Source organism: Acanthaster planci, linkage group LG11 (assembly GCF_054643075.1).
Source record: "Acanthaster planci isolate LZ-2023a linkage group LG11, COTS_SCS, whole genome shotgun sequence".
In the NCBI taxonomy this organism is placed as follows: Eukaryota; Metazoa; Echinodermata; class Asteroidea; order Valvatida; family Acanthasteridae; genus Acanthaster; species Acanthaster planci.
This window is the reverse complement of record NC_141787.1, coordinates 15,344,612-15,365,742: the sequence shown is the minus strand read 5'-3', so window position 1 is coordinate 15,365,742 and position 21,131 is coordinate 15,344,612. Positions and strand designations below refer to the sequence as shown.

At 41.8% G+C, this 21,131-nt stretch overlaps 2 protein-coding genes across 13 annotated transcripts in view; one reads left to right on the top strand and one right to left on the bottom strand.

Annotated features, from left to right (window-relative positions):
- Positions 1-2,372, top strand: part of LOC110976357 (uncharacterized) — a 159,621-nt gene extending 157,249 nt beyond the window's left edge. For all 10 annotated transcript variants that reach the window (XM_087143130.1, XM_087143127.1, XM_087143126.1 and 7 more), the window contains one exon: positions 44-2,372. The gene's annotated coding sequence lies outside the window, so the exon portion shown is untranslated. The remainder of the gene's footprint in view (positions 1-43) is intronic.
- The window catches only part of LOC110976360 (uncharacterized), a 49,429-nt gene continuing 29,155 nt past the window's right edge, over positions 858-21,131 (bottom strand). For 2 of the 3 annotated variants that reach the window (XM_087143117.1, XM_087143119.1), the window contains 30 exons: positions 20,024-20,125; positions 19,074-19,289; positions 17,476-17,604; positions 16,500-16,604; positions 15,724-15,948; positions 15,442-15,570; positions 14,992-15,111; positions 14,112-14,231; positions 13,443-13,571; positions 12,758-12,892; positions 11,958-12,086; positions 11,373-11,639; positions 11,171-11,278; positions 10,615-10,833; positions 9,912-9,959; positions 9,039-9,170; positions 8,420-8,500; positions 8,239-8,319; positions 8,045-8,122; positions 7,773-7,838; positions 6,720-6,791; positions 6,511-6,609; positions 6,182-6,322; positions 5,378-5,505; positions 4,813-5,038; positions 4,303-4,393; positions 3,950-4,047; positions 3,079-3,413; positions 2,766-2,846; positions 858-2,428 (listed from right to left, as the gene is read on the bottom strand). In XM_087143117.1, the coding sequence (XP_086999243.1) occupies positions 2,369-2,428; positions 2,766-2,846; positions 3,079-3,413; positions 3,950-4,047; positions 4,303-4,393; positions 4,813-5,038; positions 5,378-5,505; positions 6,182-6,322; positions 6,511-6,609; positions 6,720-6,791; positions 7,773-7,838; positions 8,045-8,122; positions 8,239-8,319; positions 8,420-8,500; positions 9,039-9,170; positions 9,912-9,959; positions 10,615-10,833; positions 11,171-11,278; positions 11,373-11,639; positions 11,958-12,086; positions 12,758-12,892; positions 13,443-13,571; positions 14,112-14,231; positions 14,992-15,111; positions 15,442-15,570; positions 15,724-15,948; positions 16,500-16,604; positions 17,476-17,604; positions 19,074-19,289; positions 20,024-20,125 (3,950 nt within the window). In that variant the 3' untranslated portion in view covers positions 858-2,368. The remainder of the gene's footprint in view (positions 2,429-2,765; positions 2,847-3,078; positions 3,414-3,949; positions 4,048-4,302; positions 4,394-4,812; positions 5,039-5,377; positions 5,506-6,181; positions 6,323-6,510; positions 6,610-6,719; positions 6,792-7,772; positions 7,839-8,044; positions 8,123-8,238; positions 8,320-8,419; positions 8,501-9,038; positions 9,171-9,911; positions 9,960-10,614; positions 10,834-11,170; positions 11,279-11,372; positions 11,640-11,957; positions 12,087-12,757; positions 12,893-13,442; positions 13,572-14,111; positions 14,232-14,991; positions 15,112-15,441; positions 15,571-15,723; positions 15,949-16,499; positions 16,605-17,475; positions 17,605-19,073; positions 19,290-20,023; positions 20,126-21,131) is intronic. The other variant, XM_087143118.1, reaches the window with a different exon arrangement.

Here is a 21,131-nt window from a genome sequence, read left to right as displayed (position 1 = left end):
TTGTAAAATTCCTAATTTTTAAAAGCTTTTTTTTTTATTTCAGAATTGGATGTGCCAGCACTTCAGAAACGGTTTGCACCTTCCTTGAAGAGGTGTGGATTTCTTTATGAGCAAGGAGAAGAGATTTGATTGTAACAGGTAAGAAATCCCAGGCCCTGACTCAAAACGTGGATACAACACTGGTCATGGACGCTTCATTTTTCCTTTAGCAGACACACGTTTCAGTCATTACTAACTGTTAGATAGGCCCAATGTTTGATACATTTTTCTCACAAATGGCGAATAATTATAAAGTTAACTCATGCCAAGGAGTACGGTACCGATGGTTTCAGGCGTACAATTATTTGCACTTCTTAGGAAGCTATGAGGCGTGCAATCGCACACCTTAAAACGAAAGGAGTAATGCTTTTGTTGTCATGGACACTCATTGCTTCTTGTCATTAATTCATCAGCCTTCATAAGGAATTGCGAATAAAAGTGGTAATAAACCACGCTATAGGGTCATGTAAATGAAACTTTGATTATATATTGACAGCTAACTCGTTGGGGCTTTGGTCTTGTGACGAATGGTATTTGTAGCAGTTCTTAGCTCTGAAAGGGTATACCAATGCCAAATAATCCCGGAAGTCTGCTCCGAGGTCTGAAGTTTAGTCTTGGTTGTTTTTTTAAATGTTACTTTTGTTGTGTGATTTTATTTACGAAATGTGATATATACATTTAAAAAAAGTTGGAGTTAACCAGTACAGGGTTATAAAATATGACCCCAGTAGTCCTCGATCCTTTATCTTTTGGAGAATTGAGGACATCAATGAATGGTTAAAGGGTTAAAGAAGAAAAAGTACACCAGATACACAAACTTGATATTTTGTTTCATGGAAAAGATTTATTTTTCATTCCCTAACTAATTGCGCTTAACAGAGGGCACCAAATTGTCACTATGACAAGAGTTCGTCTGTGAGCTGGTGACAACACCATGCCACGAGTGGCGTCGTTACAAGACTTACAAATACAACTCCTGTATATTTTGAATTGTTTTTAAGATGTTTGTGAAATGGATTCCAAGATAAATATATTTCTGCACCAGGATTTACCAGAATATTTCAACATCGATTTGACGCATCAACATTGGCGGCTTTCTTGATAAAGCCTCTTAAGACATCTGGAAACAAGTTGGAGATTTTTGAAACAATTTAGCGTTATCTCTAAACATCACAAGACAGGTGTATTCTGAAATTATTTTAAATTATTTTAACTTCTCTGTACGCTAACAATTAGTATAATGAAAAGATTTTACGCACAAGTTGTATGCACAGTATGACTTCCACTTATGTCAGTGTACTTTATGAGAAAAAGAAAAATCGAACACAAACTAACAAAACAAATTTCTGTTATGAAACAAATTAAACTTCTGTTAGGTTGACTGAAAAGAAAGCATTAAGATACCTACCATTGGCTGTGTGTTGCTTTACAAGAAGGGCCTATACAGTAGTTGGTGGCGAAAGTTTAAGACAAATCACGCGACAGTGACGTGCATCAAGTTGCTTTTTGTTCATATCCTCGTGACATTCAACTGGCCTACTTTTCACATCTTCATTACAAAGCCTCTGGTTTGAGAGAGCATTTCAGAAACGTGACCTCAATTATAGTTGGTGTGTGCACTTTGTGTAAATGATAACTGAAGTCTCTGAGTGCCCCTGAGTACCCATTATCAAAACAGTCCTTGCAAAGCATTATTGTGACTTGTCATGAAATTTTAACACAGTGTTGGTAATTTGTGCCAAAGGGGACTGGCAACTTACCACTGATAATGATATACCTGCCTACAACCTTAATGGTGGCCATTTTTGATGGTTGTCAGAACTTTATAGAGTAGAACTCTCATCAAAATACACCTCTTATGCTAACACATTTCCAATACCAGTACAAAGGCACTTGAGTATAAGATGTGAATCACACCTTTGAAAATTGTTAGTATCAGGCTTAAAGGTGGCCTTTTCAGTTTGTTTTAAGTCAAGCACCCAGTGTCATAATTAAGACGGTACATGTAGTTACCTGTTCCAGAAATGTACAAGAAATATACCAGACTACAAGTTTTGACATCGTTTCTGCCTTTCCGTACACGCACAAGTGTTAAAAATCAACAAAATACTATGGTATAAGCATTAGCATTGGATTATATCAAATTGATCAAGAAATAACATTCATCCTTAAAATATCTTACCACAGAATACAAACTAAAAATGAAAACTGGAAGTAAAAGGGGATTACATTTACCAATTTGTTTGAAAATACCTCAAGAATTGACTCCTTTCATGGTTAATGGTTAGTTTGCTGCCGATGAGCGCTTTGCCCCACAAAAATTTCTTTCTCAGTGCCGTTCTTGGTAGGGAACAGGATTGCGGACCACACGCCCAGCTACTCCTCCATCCTGTGGAAAAGACAAGATGATTCCCATGTTACGGACATCTTCTAATACGGAAAAATTAATGCCTGATTGAGTACAATAACCTCGATGTACCCAGTGATACGCTAGGCTTCCGTACAGTTATTGCAGAGGGGAATTCGTATTGTAACCTTGAAGATACAGTTTTCGTGCTCTTCAAGGGAAGGATAGACATATGCTCACGGTTTTTAACATTTTTGTTGCAATCTTGTTGAAGGCTCAATAAAAGTTCTACATAAACATCAGCATTTTCATCTCTCTTTCTGCTTACTGAAATACAAGAGAATGCTCCAACTGGACCCAGATCTATGCAAGTGCTTACCCTTGAGTCTTCTCGGTAGAAGGCTTCCCGCCCTGTAGCCATGTAAAGCCCTCTCCGTTTGCTGGGAAACTCGCCAATGCCCTTCATCGGAAGGAAATGAAATAAGGACTTCAAACACTGGAATTCGTAGATTTTGATGGATTTTACAAATCATTCAGCATATTTTACATCACAGCATTGGTCGATTATAAGCAAGTTTTTGCATTTATGAAAAAAGACAACTTCAGTATAAGTGAATATTCTGCAATGCATTTGGATCACCAGACACCGCACCATACTGGGAATTATGACACTGATCTCGCTTCTAGCCTACCTGCTGCAAGTAAGGCGAGTGGCTCATGACCTGATGCAGTCGGCGCATTCTCCTTTCCTCATTCCTGCCATAGGAGCGCATCTTGTTGGAGTCGCCATAGTCATAGTAACCGAGCGGATCGTAGTCGCGCATCACGGTGGCTGGAAACACGGGGATGGCACCATTTCTCCAAGCCCAGTAAGAATCAGATGGGGTGTCAGGTTGGAAGAAATGACCAGCTTGGTAGCGCCGTCTCTGCACAATGTTGAAGCAGACGAGTATGCCGACAATGACGACAAGTATCAGTAGGCCGGTGAATACAAGAACGAGAATCAACATCGTCAGATCTTCGGAATCTACAACAAAAAAATACCAGGGCATCAAAATAATAAAGATACCATTTATTAATCTACTGGGATTGTTTTTCATTCTAATTTCAAGGATGTTTAAAATTTACTGCCCAAAAAATCAGATTCTTGCTTTGTACTTCAGTGGAAATAAAAATGTCCCATTTCGCACAGGGACTGCAGGCTTCAAAACGTTCATCAAATCAAACTGAAGAAATAGTGTTTGAGCCTGTTGTCATGGTTACTTGGGCAATGCAGGTGTACATTTGACCTGTAACTCCTCAACTTCTGATAAATGAAATGTTTAAACTGAAACATAACTTCCTAACATTGTTGTTGTGATTCATTTTAATCTTTTCATAATCATCTACCCGGAGTGTGCTGAGAGCCCTAGTCCAAAAATATATCAAGAATGTGACAAATCTAATCCCTGAATCACAGCAGACCTCAACATAAATAGAAAAATGATCAAACAAATGGGCTTCATCTAAATAAGCCACATTTAGGACTTTGTTTCAACTATATTAACAGCTCCTCCAATTCACCTGGTGCAGGGGTGGTTGATTGAGGTGAAGGGACATCATCAGTAGCCGTGAGGGGGATAACGGACTCACACTGTCCACCGGTGAATGAGGTCGCACACCTGTACGGGGATGAGGTTAATCTTTACTCTCAAGAATGTATCCGGATCATAGATGTATTGTGTAATGAGAGCACATAGGCAAGTAAATCACCAGGTACATGAATAACTCTATAGCTTTGAACTTGATAGCGCCGTTCTGCAATTGGTGTAGCAAGTTATCTGAAATGGTACTGAAACTTGTCATTTACCGACCACATGCTGCTACAGGTGAGCATGCCTTCAAGTCTTATTAACAGTCTTAAAAGTCAGACCAACCTGCATGTGAATGTGAAGACAGGATAAAGTCCAGATACATCACACGTTCCTCCGTTTCTACAGTAGTCTTGTGGGCAGCTTGACGAAGATTCTGTAAGGATGTCATTGATAAAGTGTGGCAGAAAAAAACTGGTTATTATCGACTGCACAGGGTCAATTGCACGGAGCAACAGCAATTGCCACCTTTGGTGGCGCACGACACTTCCAGAAACTAAGTATTTACGTGAAGCACTGATGCTTGTCTGTTTCATTTCTTTCTTCCTGTTGTTGAACTAATTGGATGGTAACACAATTGTAGCTGTGCCCGTCATCTAAATAAAAAATGTACAAACGCAGTCAATATTCCTGCCATGACTCGTGTAAGGCCAATTCTTCATGGCAGTGCATTTCAGTAAGTCATAATTGTAAAACTGCATTTTTCTGAACCGTCTTTGATGCGAGAATGTTTTGCAGTCGAAACGGGCTACCCCGGAGCAACAGCATTTGTGGAATGAACACTAGACAACTTACGACTGTCAGTGACGTACTGCGTGTCCACTTCAAGATTGTCACTGCCGTCGTCCAGCATGCTGCTCGCCTGCAGGACACTTTGTATGGTGGTGACCGAAGGAGCTGAATTTTCATCGGGAAAGAAGCCCACAAACTCTATTATTGCGCTGCCGCCGCTCACGATACGGATTCCCTGAATGTCCACCACAGTCGATGTTAACACGTTTCGTCGAAGTATGAAGAGGAGCTGTCGAAGATACACACCAATGCAATTTGCCAGGTCAGTATGTCAAAAGCCAGGGTCTTTCTGGAACAAAGCGTGCACGTGAGTCGCTGTATGGCTGTGCTGATAGGACAAGCTATTGGGCACCAAAAAAGGTATTCACAAATGGGAATTGCAAAGTGTGATATGTCATGGGTTGATTTTAAACTAGTTTGTTTAAAACTGGCTACGAGGCTGGGGACCATAACCAATGGTAATAAAAAGCTGGGTCTAAACGTACTTACTCAAAACGGCTCATTACTCTTTTATATTCCCCTCACTAAAGAATTAAATCAGACTTTTGACTGAAAAATGACAACTCACCACTTTGGAGCTTACGGTTAAGACCTCCTGACTGGCAGTGGAGGTTGGGTTAATATATATAAGAGTGAAGTCGATGGCGACTCCATTCACACCAAACACTCGCAGCCTGAACACACGTACCACCCTCCCTGTCGATGTCAAAGTTCACATGGCTTTAATCATGCATTGGTCATCGTGAATAATACAAAAGCAAGGTGACCCCGCGAAATCTGCTCTAAAAACGTCTGTACCGGAACGAAGATGAGGTTTGGCCGCAAATCACAAATCACGATCCCTGTGCTCTGATGGATGGTTCCACAGCATGGAAGAAAACAGTCCATTTACCTTTATTTATCCAATACGGGCGTTTCACAATAGTGGACCTCCAAAAGCGTGAAATTTGTCGACCCAATGCGCATTTGAAAAGTGTCGACAAATTTCACACGTTGTGGTTGGCCAACGCGTTGGAAACTTTTAGAGGTGCACCACTGGGAAATGCCCGTATTAAGCGAAGAGTTTTTCAAGACGCGGTTTTACCTGCAATATTTACAAAGCAGTTGGGCTCCTTATCATTTCAATGAATTATGATTTGGGGAAGCACCATCTAAAAACTGGCCATCTTGTGAAATAAAGCCAGTTGAAATTTTCTTCAAAATGTCCCAGTGAGTTTATTGGCAAAATTAAGAGAACAGGAGAAAACAGGCAACTTAAAACTTCCATTCTTTACGGTCTACCCGAAAATGTTGCAATCTATTCCAGCATTTTATGCAAAAGCAACACTATTGGTACTTTTGTTATTGTGCATAATCCAAACAAAGATCTTACTGAAGCAGAAGCCATTTTGATCCGTGATGTAACCGCCCAAGGCATTGCAGACACATGTGTAGCCAGTGGAGGACTGAGTGCTGGCCACGCAGTACTGTGAATCTACGGGGCAGAGGCTGCCATCCAGACAAGGATTGGAAACTGCACGGGAGGTATAATATGACCAACACACAGACAACGAAACTCAAATGATACCAAAGAATGAAGGTGCAAAAATTACTCTTCACAATTCATGTCAATGTGACCAATAAGACCTGGTGAAAAACTTTCATTTTCAAAACTAGTGTTCTCCTGAGTGATTACATCAAACTTGACGTGTTAAACGTTACCTTGACAAAATTGTCCGGATAACGTCAGCGGACAAACGCATTCACAGTGATCGGCATCTAAAACACCTTGCTGGCAGCTGCCTGACACCAAACTGCACCCTGATAAAACAAAAAAGGGCATCATTTAAAGTTACGGTCCCAATTGTACAATGCATATCAGACTAAAGTTGCATGTCCCTCTGGCAACGCAAAATTGTTTGGATTCATACCTTCGGCTGGAGGTTTAGTGGACAAATCTACTACCAGCTGAGTGGTTGTAATCTTATTTCCAGTCGGTGACACTACAGGAATGATAAAGGCAACGGACATCAATAAACAAGAGAACTGTACTGAAAAAAAGCTTGTTTTCATTCTTATAAGTAAATAATAATTATGATAATTACAACATTTGTAATGCGCTTTCCACAACGTTTCAAAGCGCCGTTATTATCCCTGCACATTGGGCTCACACACCTATGAATATTCCTGAAACCATCTCTCTGGGGAGAGATTATCCCTGCACATTGGGCTCACACACCTATGAATATTCCTGAAACCATCTCTCTGGGGAATATGCAAGCCCAGTGCTGCCATTTTGGCACAAACGGCTAAACATAGGAAGCGACTTAATACTAAACATAACTGTGTCTGCTCTCACAGGTACCCATTTACTCCTGGGTGGAGAGAGGCACATAGGGGTAAAGTGACCTTGCCCAAGATCACAACATGCTGCCACCAGCTGGATTCGAACCCCTGACCCTGTGGTCAGAAGCTACAAACCCTAACCACTCGGCCACATGCCTCCACAAATGTGTTGACAGACAGTTATAAATATAATACATTTGTGAACTGTCACCGCGAAATGAGCTGAAAGTCAGAATTTTCAAAAATTGAAATAATATTTTTGAATTCAGCAGAAAGAGGGCTCTCCAATGGTACGTACACGGAACACTTAGGGTAGAAGTATAAGGTGACATTGTGACATTATTCTGGCAGCTTTGTGTCTTTGTTTCTGACATTGTTCCAACATTTCCAACTGGGCACGAATAATGCTATCATTGAAATTGATGAGAAAATGACATTTTTAAATATCCGATCCTGCGAAAAATTGGGAATTAAAAAGACGGGTTACTCTTTCCCAAAATTATAAAACCCCAGGATTGACCACCACTTCAGCATTTGACTTTGAACACTCAAAATAGGAAAGAGTGGAATGTGACTTTCTAGTTCTAAAACACTGCATTCTCTCACGTTGCTCGAGGTAAGAATGAATCAAGACTAACCTGTTGGATGTGACGGTCCAGGGGTGGAGACCACTGGCCTCTGGGGAGTCATTGGGGCCGGTGTTGCTGAAAGCAAAATTAAAAGGATAGAGTAGCAACGGCATGCCTCAAAGGAAATCACAACTTCTGAGTCGGGGATGAGTTTTTACCTTCAGAGGTGGCCACAGGAGGGGACTCTGTTTTGGAGTCAAGTTTCCGAGTTGTCGGTGTACCATTTGGTAGCTTTCCTGCAGTAAACAAGAAGAACTTGAGCTGAGAAATGGAATTCTTACCTTCAGTGGTGGCCACAGGAGGCAAGTTGGTTCTTGAATCCACTTCTCGGGTTGTCAGTCTGCTGTCTGACGACGTTCCTGTTATGAGCAGAAGGGCTCAGTTAAGTTTTAAAGCAGTTAAGATATTTCCTATCCTACCATCAGTTGGATAGTTAAATAGCGACAATTAATGAACTGAATAATCGAAATCTTACCTTCAGTGGTGGCCGCAGGAGGCAAGTTTGTTCTTGAATCCACTTCTGGAGTTGTCCGTCTGTCGTCTGATGGCGTTGTTCCTGCAATGAATAAGAGTGACTTAGTTTCAGCAGTCCTGAAATGTCTTCGGCCTACCAACAGTTGGATATCTCAACAGAGTCTATTGCTGGGAATTTTTACCTTCAGTGGTAACCACAGTAGGCGAGTCTGTTCTCAAGCCTGTGTCTTGGGTCGTCTGTCTGTCATTTGAGGGTGTTGTTCCTGCAAATGTAGTTCCAAATTAAAGCTCACTAGAAACATATTTCTACTATGTTATATACATTATTAGAGAGAACATATGTTTGTTGACAAATAGAGTACCAAAAAAATTGAAAATCCTGGAGAGATTATTTTGTAAAATGACTGACAAACTAGAAATACATCCAGTTTACCAAATGTACCCAATCAATGCAGTTTTAAACATAGTCACCATTGGGGTGGACTAGACTCTTTTCAAGTACATACTGTGAGGATCGACCCTACTGCTGTCCTGTCAGCACTACTTAGCTTTTGATTAATACGTTGATAGTTGAATTATTCCAAACCAAAAGCTTATGAGCCTATAGTTGTCACTTTATAGAGGTTCTTCATGGCAGCCATTTTTCTGGTAAGAGCTTTTATTCTACAGGGACACAAACCTTTTGTGCTATCCCTCCGGAACAAAAGCAGTAATACCGGAAAGATGGCTGCCAGGCAGAACCTCTATAGCTCCGCCTGTTACTTAAGCCATATTACATGCACTACAAGGTTTGCATACGACTACCTTGGCTAGTCATGCTATCGTCAGTGGAAGAATCAGTTGCTTCCGTGCTTCCATTTCCGCCCCCACCAATAGTTCCACTGACAGAGGGGCCTCCATCACCAACAGTAGAATTTCCCCCTCCATCAGGTGCTGTCAAATATTTCAAGGGTTCAGGCAATGCAGTTATTTTACTAAAACCCCCCAAAGCGCAAACCTCCTGTTTCAACCTTCTACGTGCTGTTTTTAAAGGTAATTTGATGCCTTTTTTATTTTTAGGCAGATGTCGATTTCCATATTCATGACCAAAACTGCGAAATCATCCCAGGGAGCCAACTTCCATACCGCACTGATTTGTCAAAAAAAAAACTGCTGAAACTTTGGCTATTGCGCTATCCTAAATTCCTCTTTAGGGTGATTAAGCTAACGAGCAACCCTTTCTCAGAAATGGTTTTGATGAGCAAATGTTGGGTTTACAATTTATACAGAAAAACCGACAAACTGAACAGTGTATTCCATGGTTAACCCACGCACCCCAACAGGATGTCAAATAGTTTTCATACAAAGAGGAAGCTTCAAGATGCATAAAGTTTGTGTGCCCAAGAAAAAGTCATCACATGCACTCTCTACATTCTGAGCAACCAGTGTGTGACCAAGTTAGAATGTTCAGACCAGCAGCATGTTCACTTTATTTCGAAACATGAGCTTTTACTTGACGGGTTACCCTCCCAATGAGAAATCACAGTTTATGCGCAGTGGTGAGCTACCATCATTGATTTGAGTGATACACACTGTGGCGTTCAAAGAATCATGTTTAAAACTGGGTATAAACATTTCTACTATCATCACTGGAACAGAAAGACCAGCTTTCGCATTGACAAAATGGAAATCTACCTGCAGTGGTAGCCGTAGTCGTCAGTCCATCAGTGGATGGCATTGTCCCTGCGATTAACAAGATGCAAGCCATCTCAAATACATTTGCATTGGAAAAACATCTGTTGGGGGCCTGCTGCCACTGAGATATTTAAAATTCAGAGACCATTACAATGTTGAGGGATACAGGAAATAGGAGGAAAAAGTTGGGCTTTTTATTTTGAAAAAAGCCTCCCAATGAAGTGGTAATAGTCACACTCTTGATGTGGACTCCATTTTTAAGTAGGCCTACCCACCAACTGTGAAAACCTTACAATACACATGTCTGCATGCTTCCAGATGCAAGTTTGCCTCTAGCCAGCTGTAGTTGCTACAGCCGACAGGAAGTTTGTCACGATCATTAGGCTGATATTTCAAACAGCGCCCTCTGTCGAGAAGTTCGGGCACTTTTAAATGTTAAGATACAAAATGTTGGCACTTTTCATTACACATAGCCCCAAAAGGATGTTCAATACATGTAGTTTCATACTGAACAAAGGTCGAGATGCACAAAATCTAAGAAAAAGACATTGCACGGACACCTTCCAGTTTTAGCGACCAGGGTGACCAGTTAAGAGCGTTTAGACCAGCAGTAACTTTGCTTACTAAACATGAAACTGTACATTTCTGGTTTATATTTTTCTACGGGTACGAAAGAAACAACTTGTATCCAACGGCGAGTTACCATCGTTGTCCTCGATGCACACTGTGGCATTTGAAGTGACTCTACCAAACGATGGGTTGGTTAAAGTCAGCAGAAAACATTCGGTCTCTTCAATCAGTTCATCGTCGCTGATGGATACATTGAAGGAGGTGACAGACTCATCACCAATAAATGCAACCCTTATGCCTGCCAGGATATCGAAGTCGCTGCTGTTTGCTGTTAACTCCTGAGTACTAAAAACTGCAAGTTGAAAGAAACGACAAATAACGAATGTGTTGTCCATTACGGAAATGCACAAGGTCAAAATGCTAGGTTAGCATGCACTGGTGCTGCAAGTTCATGAGCGTTTTTCATTGACATGGGGAGTAGGGGGCTTTCTCATGTAAATGAGTTGGTTTGTGTCCGAAAAAAGGTCTCACATGTGCCAACTTCTGCACATCTTACTCAGTCTTATTACTTTCAGAAACAGTGGGAAGGAAAAAATGTTTTCTGTTTGCCATCTCTACAGTGGCCTTGGATCCATTCTTATCGGTGTGCAGAATCAAGGTGTTTTCCTTGACTTAAAACAAATCCTCACCAACTGTGGTATTGATGGGCTCAGCAGCTCCAGATCGGATAATGGTTACTAGTAGGTGACCTTCGTCTTCACTGACTGCACTGAGATTCCCGAAGTAGTAGGTTATTTCTGACAAGGACAGAAAAAGAGAAGCCCTTCTTGGTCTCAGGGTCTTTCTTAAAATGAGCCAAAATTGTCATAACATGAATAGCACGGTGGTTACCAGGTAGGACGGTGACTGAGAACTCGCAGGTTCCTCTTGCTCGTGTGGTTGTCCGGTTAGGCTCGCAGCTTATGCTGGTTTCGCCAACGGGGTACCAGCTACTGGACATCACTCGAATCCCATTCTGGTTTCTGCAGATGTAATTACTTTGTGTCACCACACCTGTGTTTGAATGATTGCCAAATAGCTCTGGTGCCCATACAACCCTCGCTCTTCCGGGACTGTTGGCGTCTTCATACTCCTGAACGTCCCCTGGACATGTTATTTCTGTAACATGCAAAATTGCCGTTTTCATTGTGTCACAATGTATATAAAACTAAAATGGACAAGAAACTTGTTACTATTGGCAGAGAATATGCAGGTAAGTAGAATTTCGGGTTCACCATTGAAAAGCAACTCTTTCATGAGGAAATAATGATTCACTCTTTAAAACATCTGATGGTGATCGATGATGCGGACATCTCTGCTCTGGCTTCAGGAGGAAAAACTAAGTCTCAAACTAAGCTTAGAATGTGACGCTGTGTGTCATGAACGGTGGTCACTGAGTGGCAGACATGGGGGAAGGGACAAGGAGAGTGTGCTTACCGCAGACCTTCCCTGTAAATCCAGGCAGACAACGACAGTAGCGGTTGCCTTGAGATGCCGTTGGTATCACGGTGCAAGTTCCACCGTTCTGGCAGACACTTGTTGGGGTTCCAGCTCCACAGTTTATTTCTGCTCGAGACAGTACATTACAATGAATAATTCAGTGCTGACCACCCCTGGTTAGAGAAATTCTCACTTGAACATTGAAATCTTCACTGGAATGTCAGATGTGAGGTGATTTGTTTTTTTATTTCGAAGTTGTTTTCAAGTTAAAGGCTTCTGTACTGAGTAAACGGCTAATGTTGAAGTCCAGTGAAAGCGATTTTAAAAGGTAGGTTTAAGAAGATATGTTTTGTACCCTGGAATGATTCTTATTATTGAAAGGGATTTTCCTGCAGCTGAAAGCCCAAGCCAATTTCCATCATGTAAACTGCAAATTTACACAGCGCTCTTCATGTTTACAACGTTCCAGGCGGGAATGTTTACTTAGGCTTGGGCTATAATGCCGTGCCTACTACTGTGTCTAATGTACTTCAGATGAGAGAGGTTATAGCACAGCAATAGTGTCGCAGTTGCGTCAAATACCAAACCTATATAGAACAGTGTCACACTGCTGCCATTTGGAACATCAATAACACAGCATACCCTATCAAAGCGCTTGCAGTGCTGAATGCCACTTGCCAGGCCAAAGTGGTGCCAAATGCCGTGCTACTGCTATGCCAGACCTCAAGACCTCAATATATTTAAGCTGGATCAGCACGACAGTAGCAGACAGCGATGGCATACAGCCTAAGCCTTACCTGTCATACAAGCAGGGCCTCCAAATCCCAAACGGCAGGAGCATGCAGATGTACATTGTCCGGTGAACACGTCACATATAACAGTACAACTGCAACGGAAACCACCCACTGTTTCACACTGGCTTCCTCTGTCAACTTAAGAATGGAATGAAAGTGGGAGTGATTGGGACTATGAAGAGTTTAACAGGAAATGGGAGGGCAGTGCAGAACTGGTGTTGGCTGGAAAACCTTGAGTTGGGTAGACTCTAGCAGTGCAAGCCTGGGGTTGGTTGGGCTTGGCATAGCCAAGTTGGATTTTGAGCAGACTCTAACGTTGGGTTGGGTTAGGAAGGGAAAGACAGGCGGAGGTGGCATGATGGGCTAGGTTTGGTTTCAACCTGGCAGGGCTCGGTTGGGTTTGGTTGGGTTGCCAGCTGGGCAGGGCTGTGGGTTGGGTTAGGTTGGGCAGGGCTGTGGGTTGGGTTAGGTTGGGCAGAGCTGTGGGTTGGGTTAGGTTGGGCAGAGCTGTGGGTTGGGTTAGGTTCAGCAGGGCTTTGGGTTAGTAAGAGCAAGGAATTAAGTACAGTACATCTGGTCAAGTAGGGTACAACATATATGGAAGGGTACTATATGTGGTGTAGGGTAGAGGGCAAGGCGGGGATAAAAGGCAAAAAAAGGGGTCCACACGGGTTCTAAGGCTTCTCACCGGTGCATGAGCGTTGGTCTGCATTGAGCACGTAGGCCTCGTCGCAATCACATTCGTAGCTTCCTGCAGTGTTCCTACAGCGACTGTTGTCATCGCAGTAATCAGTAAGCTCAAAGCATTCATCGATGTCTGCAGACAGAAAAACCACAGACACAAAAAATTAACAGCCCATACTTATTCACTGACATAATTCACTGGTAATTTGGTCATGGCACTCTATACATGTACGCATATGTGCTTTATCAAAATTCTAACCGCCTTAAGCAAATGAACGCCATGCAGCCTCTTGCTTGATTCCTGTCAGATCACATGCTGACAAAATAAACTCCGCTCTCTCAAGTCTGTCTACTCTCAGTTAGGGCTTACCACTCTGCAGAACAGCAGTGATCAATTAATATGACCAAACAAGAGAATACGGTCATTTCACAATAGCGCGCTTCCAAGAGTTTGCAACGCGTTGGCCAATCACAATGCGTGAAATCTGTCGACCCAGTGCGCTTTTGAAAAGGGGCGCCAAATTTCGCACGTTGTGATTGGCCAGCACGTAGCAAACTCTTGGAGGCGCACTCTTCGGAATCCCCGTATTGAGGCATTCAGAGAGCACTATCAACAATGCATTGACAACTGAACAAATCAACCCAAAAAAATCAAAATGAATTTGTGTCTCACCATCACACTGAGTTCGGTCGTCGGCACTGAGTCGGTAACCACGATCACACACACACACGTCGGCCGATTGCCTTCTGATGCACGAACCATTGGAGCAACTGCTACCACAAGGCGTATCAGCTAGTCAACGATGACAAAAAGTAGATCACATGTCAGTTTGATAACACCTCATTTCAATCCTTTCAATCCTTGCATTTGACTTCTCCAGATATGAAAGCCTTCAAGGTTTTGTTAAAATAAATTGGCTTTTTTATTCTCCACAGTTCTGTGCAGCAAAATCATGGAATCAATTTGTACCTTAGGTGATTTGGAATTGAGAACACGGAGCTATGATGAAAAGAATAAAAAAAAACCTTTTTATCATGGGTAAACCACTTTCAAGTCCTCAAAACCTATCTTTGTTTTGTAAAAATTATTTTTTTTTAGTGGCATTTCTTTCGTCTTCATGGTTGGGCTTATAACATGAAATGTAAAAGAATGACCTGTCAGAAGATTAACTGAAGAAGTGGCAAATCCTAGAAAAGCAGAATCTTGTGTAATTAGGCATGCCAAAATGCACAAATGAATCCAAAACAAAAGAGAAACCAATTAAGAAATACAAAATAAAGAAATTCAAACACAGGTAACCAAAAGAGAAAATATCAAGTTATACAATGAATGCATGAGAATATAAACTATGGTATAAAATTAGGGCAGTTGGACGAAGAGAAAAATCAACATTCAGAAAATGGAAACTGAATTATAGATAATGTACGATTTGAAAGGTATGAATGTATGGATTAACGCCATTTTGCGCTTACAAATTTAGACTTGCGAACAGATTATTAAAAACTTCAAAGATACAGTTGTATGCGTGAGTGATGACCGCAGGTTGATTTACCTGTACAAGTGATGTTGTCATTCTGAAGTGTGAACCCTCTATAACAACCACATTTAAAAGAAGTTCCAGCGATGCCTATACATTCTTGAGTGCAACTGTCAATTTGCAGGATACATGGTCCTGTATGGAAGAGCAAAATAACATAAGAGCCTTGTTGGGTTGCCTTATACTGCTTGGTAAAAGTTCTATGATCCCAGAAGTTGTGTTCTTTCTCGGCAGCACATCAAGCACAAATAATGAACATTTCTCAATTAAGAATATGAAAGAATATGGTATTTGCCATTTCATGACTCTGCGTAACGAGGTGGGAAATCGCCAAATCTCTGGAGAACACCAAATCTGAAGATGTTCTCTTGTTGAAGCATTCCCAGCTTCAAGGCCACATGCAGGGCAAGCAACTCTTTGCTCATAATATAGCTTGAAGTGAGTTTTCTCCTTATCAATCGTTACCCGGTCCTTCACAGGTAGCGCCAGTCCAATCGCCAGTACACGCACATGAGACCCGTCCCTCTCCCCCGTCCGAACAGGTTCCACCATTCTTACATGGTTCTGGGTTACAGGTGGGACAGGTACAGGGGTCTGGATTAAGAAAAAAGTAGGAATCATATTTTCACCAATTTTGGACACTCTAACAATGCCACTGTTGAGAAAACTGAACACAGCTGGAACTTACTGAGTTACAGCCACGGCCTTCACTTTATGCGCATTTTGCGTTGTCTTTGTTTTTCTCACCGTCGTTGTCAATAATGCTGATTAGGGCTGCAGATTCAACAAGTCCACTTGACGGATCTGCCATCTGCACCAAAAAGTGCTCGGTTCTTTCAGCAATCTCATCCTCTTTGATGACAACTTCAAAGCTGACAGTGACTTCGGGGTCATCCCCCTGGAAGGTCACGCGAAGATTGGTAAGTGGCTCGAAGTCTCCAGTTCCTGCTGATCTAGCTACTGTTTGCAGACCTTTGTGAGTAGGAATGAAATAAATTGGGGTGACTAAACAAATTTGTCTGACTGCGATGATGGAACAAAGACTCCCAAATTTGCAGTTCCAGTCCTTTGTTCCATGGGGTATGCACAAAACAGGTTTGCCTGTGGAACAAAAGAACTGCCCTGCAAGATGGCTGCCGGGCAAAGCCTCCAATGCACTGTGCGGAATAAGTCTTGCAAATTTCAAGCTCTCCTGAAGGGCAGATACAGGGGAGCCAACAGGGGCCATAATATGTCCCCCCAGAAAAAAAGGAAACAATGTTTCTAAAAAAATAATGAGGAAAAAAAGCAATTTTTTGGTCCATATCATTTCCTTACGCTCAAAATGAATGTAACAAGCCCCTAAATATAGCCTCATCCGTCCCTAAGAAAGGTCATAAAAATTTGCTTGAAAGAAATTCCCAATTTGCTGCCCCTCAAAAAAAAATCTTGTTTGGCCCCAAAAGATTTTGTTCTGGATCTGTCCTCGGCTCTCCTGATCAAGGAACAATTGCAACAAAATAAAATTATATAAAAAAACTTACTGACACTGGTGTTTAGGAATGGCCCAAATCGAGTGACATTCATCATAACCGATCCAACATTTTCATCAACACTGAGACGGCTGGGGCTCAGTCTAAACACGGGGTCTGGAAATTAAGTCGCAACAGAAATCAGACAAAGCAAACTACAGTCATCATAAATGATCCAGCATCTTCGCCCACAACTAAGGAGTAGATTGGGATGGGACAGAAATTAAAGAAAGCAAGTGGGGCTTGACTTCCAAGGTGTCATAAATTTCCAAACAATCCTGCCTGCAATAGACCTTTTTCCTGTGATGTCACGATTGTGCTGGACTGCCATGTGTTGTAATGGTGATGAGTGCATAGTGTTGTGATAGTAATCTTCCTATTCAAGATCAACTAGTCAAGCATGCAGCATTCACACGTGCACTTGCACGTGGTTGAAGCTGCCCGTAGGAATTTATGCGATCACCGTGGTCTACAGAGTATGCTGAATATTGAGTAAGATCATGACTGGAAAAAAATCATCCAGAAAAATGTGTCAAATTACTCTTGCGTTTGAAATAAATGTACCGGTTAGCTTCCTTGAGAAAAATAAATGAGCATATATAATGAAATATAAGATTTTTTTAATGCAGACATCTGCGTGACTGTTGAGCACAGAGAAAGATGGACAAAGAATCAATTGATTTTCAAACATTCCATTCAGCTATAAACTAGCTATACCCAGCAAGAAATGAGACCGAGGGGTATCCCCCCAACATGTCCAATCCCTATACACATTCCAGACTACTGTTACTTAACACATCCCCCCAAGATGTCTGAAAGGAATTTCCCAGATTCCTGCGAGACAATGACCAACACAAAGCAGGGGGGTTCTCTCCGTCTCATACCTTGCTGCATATGAAACTAGCACAGTTGGCCTTACTCATTTCAGTATCTCATTCCCCGCCCCCCTCCCTCTAGCTCTCTTTCTCAACAATAGGTTAAGATTTACAAGGTTCTCCACAGGTGGCGCCTCTCCAGTACTGTGAGCACATACAGTTGGCCATTCCCATTCCATTATTCATGCAGGTGCCTCCATTCTTGCAGAGATCCTGGTCGCAACTCGGGCACGTGCACGGATCTGCAGAAAAGGAGTCAGGAATCATGGACAAATTAGCTACTCATTCTGCGTTAACTTAGCCAGAATGAGCCCCGAGCTGTACCAAGAGAGGGCACAATTTTCTTGGCAAAGCAGGCTCCTTTGGTGGTCGGAACTGCACGTTGCTGGTGTACAAAACGACTTTAAATGCACGCGTTGCACATTGCTCAGGCCACCTACACAATTAACACCCTCAACCTTTTCAACTCTTCACGCTTTTCAACCAAAGGGGGGGGTGCTCCTGCTCAAGGTGGACTGAAACAATATTGAACTAAAATCTCCCGTTTGGTTTGTGAAAATCTTACTGTTGTGTTGTTCAAATTTGCTTCAATATCATTCAGAGATCGGTGGCTCACGGTGTTAAAGCTGCTGTTGTTCAAGAAGCTTCGGGAGACTACTCATTTCTAAATTCCAGATTATTTTGACTGTTTTCGGACTCAAAAGTTACGCATGACTACAATCTCAGCAGAGAGATATGACCGACATTCGAATGCATGTCAGTGTCAGTATTTTCCATGTGCCAATTGGTGATACATATACATTGCCAACTTGTGCACATTCTGCAGAAAAATCATTGGAGCATGTTTCCAGCTAGGGCTGAAAGCTATTTCAGTACACCACACACGCTTGAGCTATGTTCGCGCCTTGTCCCCCAGTTGCACGGCTATCCAACAGGCCTACGGACACCACTCTGCTCAGACGTCAAGATTAGGACACTAACAAAATCCTGGAGAGAATTCCATCTTCATGCATTTGATATCATGTGCACATACCCTATGAGACTGGTTTGAAAAAGCAGTTTTTAAGTAAATGCTTTGTTATTTTCCTTGCTAGTAAATTGACGCTTTAGGTATTGTTTTCTGATAGTAATGTCCGTAGATGTAACTCTCAGTTCCCCAGACTGTATCGGACTCCATACTGTGTTTGTGTGCAAATGCTCAACAATGCTGGGCTCTGCGTTTTGTAAAAAAAAACCAAAACAAAACTCAAAAGACATTCAAAAGTGCATTGCTTCCAGATTCCTTCAAATTGATGCATACCAGTAACTTATATTAGCAACCTGCCATTAACATTAACCATTTCGATACTCAACTGTACTGAGAAAACCGTTTTAATGAGAAAAGATCACAACTGTTCAGTTCCTAAGGGCGCCGTTTGTACAGTTAAGCAAGGGTTTTCCTAAAATTATCAAGAGTTGCAAAGATAAATTCAAGCTTAGTAGGCCAATAACTTCATCCATACATTCCATTATGACAAACTCTCATCCGTAAATTCTTAACTATTTTACCAGTTTAGATACGCAGTCCAATTTCGGCAGGTGACAGGGAAAATTGAAGAATATCCCCACTTTTGAAAAACTGAATTTAAAAGTGCAAGCAACGGACTCACGTCCCGAAAGATTCCTATTGATGTATTCACGTTTCAGGTACATGAATCCCCCATATGCTTACCATCGTCGTCTTTGATACAGACAGTTATGTTTGAAGTGACACTCCCACCCGGGGGCGTGTCAAAATTCACCATGAAGCACTCGGTCGGTTCGGGAACTTGGTCATCTACAATGGTCACATTAAACATCACAACGTCTCCACTTTCAGGAAAACTGAAGTTAAAATCCTTTGCCAGGTAGTCCTCAACAGCGATAGCTGTATCATTTTCGGTGCGTCCTTCAAAATGAAATGTGAACAAATGAAACAGGTGACCGGATTGTTTATCCAATTACATGCCTTTATGTTGAAGGCGACGGGAGATGGGAAGTCCTTTTGACCTTTTTGGACAACCTCTACGATTAAGTCCCTGTACTTTACCCATAATTACCTTACAAATCACATATCCAGCAAGAAATGAGACCTAGGGGTAACACCCCCCCCACCATGTCCAATCGCTATACTTAATCGAGACTAATTTTACCAAACACATATCCCCTGGATGTCTGAAAAGAATTCCTGGGATTCCATCGAAACAATGACCAACACAAAGCGACAAGGGAGTTCTCTCTTGGATCGGGAGTGAGAGTCCGTGCCACACTTGTGGCGCTAGGTTCTCTCCATCTCATACCTTGCTTCATATGAAAAATCAAAACCCTTTCCCCGAACAATCCTACTGATGCCTTACATAATGTCTTTGCCCCTATAGGTTGAAGTCCCAAATCTTAATCGATTTCTTATCGTTCTTTTATTACGGAACGGGGCCATGTATATTATTGACAAACATTAAAAGTGTAATCTGGCGACCAGAATTAGAAGCCATTACTGCGGTGGCACAACGCTCGTGGACAGGTGGTACGCGCGCGTTACATGCCTCTTCGACCAATAGGGTGTCGTGATTTGTCAAATGCACGCGTGCAATGAGTGCAGCGCCACCGCAGTTATGGTATCTCCTGTAATTTACATAAACATACCTTGAAGGAATTGTATGGAAGATCCATTGCGCTGGACGGTAAACATCACTGAACCGTCACTCTCTGACACAATGTACGAAGTACTCATGGGAATGATCTCGTCTGAATAATATTTTTGTAAACAAAATGAAATCAAATTATCCAAACAGACGCCTCAACTTTAGAATGCACAATTTGGGCTTAAACAAATATCTCCCCTCCCTCCAAGTCGAGTCCAGGGCTTTTGCTCACTTCGTGAGCATCTTTAGCATTAAGGGGGTATTAGAATTTCCTGAAAAATTCTCTTCAATGTATTAACCTTGGGGATGTGCCGCATGCATGCCTCAAAGCATCGAAATTGGTTTTTACTGGAAGTGTGTTTTAATGAAATGTAGGCTATATTGAAATCGGAAGGTTTTGTCGGATTTCAAGGGTTCAGGCAATGCAGTTATTTTACTAAAACCCCCCAAAGCGCAAACCTCCTGTTTCAAGCTTCTACGTGCTGTTTTTAAAGGTAATTTGATGCCTTTTTTATTTTTAGGCAGATGTCGATTTCCATATTCATGACCAAAACTGAGATATCATCCCAGGGAGAAAACTTCCATACTGCACTGATTTGTCAAAAAACTGCTTAAACTTTGGCTATTTAGCTATTCTAAATTCCTCTTTAGGGTGATTAAGCTAACGAGCAACCCTTTCTCAGAAATGGTTTTGATGAGCAAATGTTGGGTTTACAATTTATACAGAAAAACTGACAAACTGATCAGTGTATTCCATGGTTAACCCACGCACCCCAACAGCATGTCAAATAGTTTTCATACAAAGAGGAAGCTTCAAGATGCATAAAGTGTGTGTGCCCAAGAAAAAGCCATCGCATGCACTCTCTACATTCTGAGCAACCAGTGTGTGGCCAAGTTAGAATGTTCAGACCAGCAGCATGTTTGCTTTATTTCTTAACGTGAGCTTTTACTTGACGGGTTACCCTCCCGATGAGAAATCACAGTTTATGCGCAGTGGTGAGCTACCATCATTGATTTGAGTGATACACACTGTGGCGTTCAAAGAATGATGTTTAAAACTGGGTATAAACATTTCTACTATCATCACTGGAACAGAGAGACCAGCTTTC